The following is a 4,807-nucleotide window of genomic DNA, read 5'->3' as shown; positions in this document are numbered from 1 at the left end:
GGCCCGTTCTTTTCCAGGTTGTACAAACATCATTCACTCTCGCACAAAATTAGAGCATGTAGTGGCATAGACAGTTGAGTAGAACATTATTTCACCATAACACACCACCAGAAAATTTTGGCAGCACCGACCCACTACTTCGGGTTTGCACACATTGAAATGGGGTGATGTATGTTGGAGGCCGTGTGAAGTCAAGGTTGGATTACAACTCCGATCAAGCAAGCTGTTAAAAACAAATGCGTTTTAGAGAATTTTGGTTAAGGAAGGCACACCATCTCGTATGTCGGAATTACTGCAGTCAGTGCTAATTTATTTAAGGGCCAGTCTTATATTTCATTAAATACGGCATGGAACCGATGCATCTTCCTTAATCTTGCCAGCACCAATGTAAATAGAGCCAAATTGTTCAAATGGACACCTTACATTCTCAATCAATTTGGCATGACACCGATGAATTGAGCTTATTGCAGTCAGCACTATCGTAAACAGAGTTTAATTAGTTAAGTGCTTACCCTAAATTCGCCTTTAATTTGGCATATTCTCGATGAAATCTACGCAGTCTATCTACCATCGCCGAAAACAATTCTAACTTATTTAATAGCCTATCTTCGATTTGCATTAAATTTTACAGGCGCTCCATGGATTAAGAATGACCTAATCAGCATTGCTGGGAACATAGATGAATTATTCAAAAGCGGATCTCAAAGTCGCTATCAAATCGTTCTGCAATCGTTGGCTTATGTACCAAGGTAAATGAAATTACCAGCACACAGATGGTGGGTAATTTTACTGTAACTATTCATTACCTCCTCAATTCACATGCATACAAGATCCAGGGGAATTTTCCAATGTGACACCCAATACGCACCATCATTTGGAGAGTGCTCTTCATTTGCTGAGTGACTACATTACATAAATCAAGATACGGCTAAAAAGCAGTGATAGTGATAGTCCCAGCAGCACTATTACCAATCCAACGAGAATGTTCACACTGCAATGCAGGCGCGAAGTGCTTAAATGATGATGTGGCATTATAAAAACCTGATGATAAGAGCCAACTAAGTACCTCGCAACATGCACAAGTACACTCTTCCGACGTACTACTTATAGTGATGCAACAGAGGAGAGAGAATGCCGGATTTTGGTGCAACAGGAAGCCAAATTTATGCTTTGAGAATCTACACATCGAAAAATTGATAAGCTTGACTTGTCTGAAATAACTTAAACGCCATCTTGCACCGAGGAAACACTCAATACATAGAGTGTTTAAGTTTCTATGGATGACACAAAACGTGCCTATAAGACAAACAAACCAAACGCACCCACTGCTCATTAACGGCCCGTTCTTTTCCAGGTTGTACAAACATCATTCACTCTCGCACAAAATTAGAGCATGTAGTGGCATAGACAGTTGAGTAGAACATTATTTCACCATAACACACCACCAGAAAATTTTGGCAGCACCGACCCACTACTTCGGGTTTGCACACATTGAAATGGGGTGATGTATGTTGGAGGCCGTGTGAAGTCAAGGTTGGATTACAACTCCGATCAAGCAAGCTGTTAAAAACAAATGCGTTTTAGAGAATTTTGGTTAAGGAAGGCACACCATCTCGTATGTCGGAATTACTGCAGTCAGTGCTAATTTATTTAAGGGCCAGTCTTATATTTCATTAAATACGGCATGGAACCGATGCATCTTCCTTAATCTTGCCAGCACCAATGTAAATAGAGCCAAATTGTTCAAATGGACACCTTACATTCTCAATCAATTTGGCATGACACCGATGAATTGAGCTTATTGCAGTCAGCACTATCGTAAACAGAGTTTAATTAGTTAAGTGCTTACCCTAAATTCGCCTTTAATTTGGCATATTCTCGATGAAATCTACGCAGTCTATCTACCATCGCCGAAAACAATTCTAACTTATTTAATAGCCTATCTTCGATTTGCATTAAATTTTACAGGCGCTCCATGGATTAAGAATGACCTAATCAGCATTGCTGGGAACATAGATGAATTATTCAAAAGCGGATCTCAAAGTCGCTATCAAATCGTTCTGCAATCGTTGGCTTATGTACCAAGGTAAATGAAATTACCAGCACACAGATGGTGGGTAATTTTACTGTAACTATTCATTACCTCCTCAATTCACATGCATACAAGATCCAGGGGAATTTTCCAATGTGACACCCAATACGCACCATCATTTGGAGAGTGCTCTTCATTTGCTGAGTGACTACATTACATAAATCAAGATACGGCTAAAAAGCAGTGATAGTGATAGTCCCAGCAGCACTATTACCAATCCAACGAGAATGTTCACACTGCAATGCAGGCGCGAAGTGCTTAAATGATGATGTGGCATTATAAAAACCTGATGATAAGAGCCAACTAAGTACCTCGCAACATGCACAAGTACACTCTTCCGACGTACTACTTATAGTGATGCAACAGAGGAGAGAGAATGCCGGATTTTGGTGCAACAGGAAGCCAAATTTATGCTTTGAGAATCTACACATCGAAAAATTGATAAGCTTGACTTGTCTGAAATAACTTAAACGCCATCTTGCACCGAGGAAACACTCAATACATAGAGTGTTTAAGTTTCTATGGATGACACAAAACGTGCCTATAAGACAAACAAACCAAACGCACCCACTGCTCATTAACAGCCCAATTTCCAGGGAATGTCAATCTTCTCGAGAAGGAGGTTGTGCAATTGCTGCACGACGATGTCGAGACTGTAGACACGCTACTTGTATATGCGGTCCCAGGCACGGCAAACCCAGTGCCTATGGGGCTCATCGTTGGAGTTTCAGTCCTTCACATTACCACTTTGAGAATGACTGTTACGGTTGAAGAGTCCTAGTTAGATAATTGCACTTATTTATACCTGGTACAAAGCTGGATAAACTAATTAAGCGAATACACAAATGCTACTAATCTAAGCAACAAAGCTGTCGTCAACTTTTGAAAGGGGAAGAGGAAGAGAGGAAATGAGTAAAAACTAACATGTAATAAGAGTTGGGGGCGCATATGTGATCGACTATGCCAAGGGCGATTGAGAGCACACGACTGTGGACGATGGAAGCAACGTTGGCGCGGTCCCCTAGGCTTGAGGATGGCCCACCACGACACTGCCCTTTCTGCCGGACCGAAAATTGAAGAGCGATGTATGAGTAAGAAAATCCCGAGGGTCCGAGTTTACTGATATAAAATAATGCAACCGTGTCTGAAACACGACGCAAACGGAGAAAACCGGTTCCATTTTTTCGTCATACACGCGTAATGAAGACCAGTAAGGAGTTCACTGCCTTTAATACTGCTAACATAATCTGTGAGGACTTCCAATGACTGTAGCTGGAATGTTACCCCTTAACACATATCCTACTCAGTATATTTTTAAGGGTCAATATTCACCCTAGCAAATAATTACCACTTCTGCAAGTTGTAAACATAACTGCATAGTGGCGAGTGCATTAACTATGATGACAGATAAAAAGCAAGTTATCTTCCTCATTTTTACACCCAAGTTATATTATCTGCAAAATTTTTCATGCAGTTATGCGCGGCGATAAGCAAACATGAACGAACTGCAGTGAGCAAGCAGCGAAAAACAACAGAGCATACGGAAACAAAATGATACTTGCACATATGGACCTAATAGATAAAGCATTGATTGGTAATGCTGTTATTTTGAAACCACTACGAGCTGGCTAGAATGTTTATGAATACTTGTCTAGGGGTGGATAAAGAATACAAGCAATGTGAAAAAAAGTAGATTACTCACAGAAGTCGATGCTGACTCAGCCTTTTCTTGAATAGTTGCGAGTGCATTCTTGGCGATTAACAGCAGAACACTCTTGGTAGAGAATGCCCTAGCCAGAGATCAAATGAGCATTAGGATACAGGTTATCGGGTGCATTCCGCCACCTCTTTCACTCTACGCAAATTACCTTTCCGCCTCTACAGATAAAAGGAATTGTCATCAACATGCCCCTTGTGTTACCTGTGGAAGCAACAAATGAAGTGATGCCGTATCAAACATTAGTATGTGATTGTCTAAATGTACTAATAGGGATGTCCATTACGCACTTCCTAACACTTAAAAGCATATCTAGGCATGAATATTATTTGACATAACATAACAGCAATTGCCCGTTATAGGTGGATATTCCAGATTCTTCTCTTTCCAAAGGTTATTCAAAAAGCAAACGATTCTCTTTTACAGCAAGCCCAAGTAACGAAGACTGCTGGTTGGGACAGTCTCCGTCAACACAAACAGCAAAGCTACCAGCAGCCTCTACCTCCAACAGAGGTAATTCAAATGAAATTAGTGCAAAGCTATGGCAACTGATCACATCCGGTTATTTCCGACGTTCAACACAGGCGCATTCGTCAAGTGAAGAAAACGACTTTCAATTCGTGGAGGCACTATATTCCCTATATGCACAATGTCAAGGTGAAAAAAAGCAAAAACCCTACCGGCTCCTCTTAGTCGCCTGCATCCTTCACGAAACGAGTGTGAAAAGAAGAACTTTGCTGCACACTACAGGTTCGAAAAACACCCACTGGTATTTTTTCTACTTGAAAGCAGCATCACCAATTAATTTGTGCTTAAATTTAATCGCCCATTCACAGATATCCCTGACAGCGTATAAATTATGTTCAATTGATTCCAAACCAATGGAACATGTCTAATTTTAAGAAATGTTTCAAGTCAGTAGAGATATGTTCCAAAAATCCTTTTTATGGTTATTTCCGATTGCAGCTTATTATTCCGTTAAAAACAATTTATTTTTA

The 4,807-nt window shown here is 40.4% G+C and overlaps 1 protein-coding gene across 1 annotated transcript; it reads left to right on the top strand. All coding sequences in view use genetic code 11, as the record gives it.

Moving 5' to 3' along the window:
* Positions 1-679: 679 nt before the first annotated feature.
* Positions 680-4,705, top strand: EGR_11179 (hypothetical protein; the record flags this gene model as incomplete). The annotated part of the gene is made up of 4 exons (XM_024500426.1): positions 680-749; positions 1,939-2,086; positions 3,604-3,686; positions 4,203-4,705. 4 exons carry the CDS (start codon positions 680-682, stop codon positions 4,703-4,705), a joined length of 804 nt encoding a protein of 267 aa, XP_024345160.1.
* Positions 4,706-4,807: the final 102 nt, after the last annotated feature.

Source organism: Echinococcus granulosus (genome assembly GCF_000524195.1).
Source record: "Echinococcus granulosus chromosome Unknown EG_S00458, whole genome shotgun sequence".
Lineage (NCBI taxonomy): Eukaryota > Metazoa > Platyhelminthes > Cestoda > Cyclophyllidea > Taeniidae > Echinococcus > Echinococcus granulosus.
The sequence above is the reverse complement of the archived record's forward strand: the minus strand, read 5'-3'. Positions and strand labels throughout refer to the sequence as shown.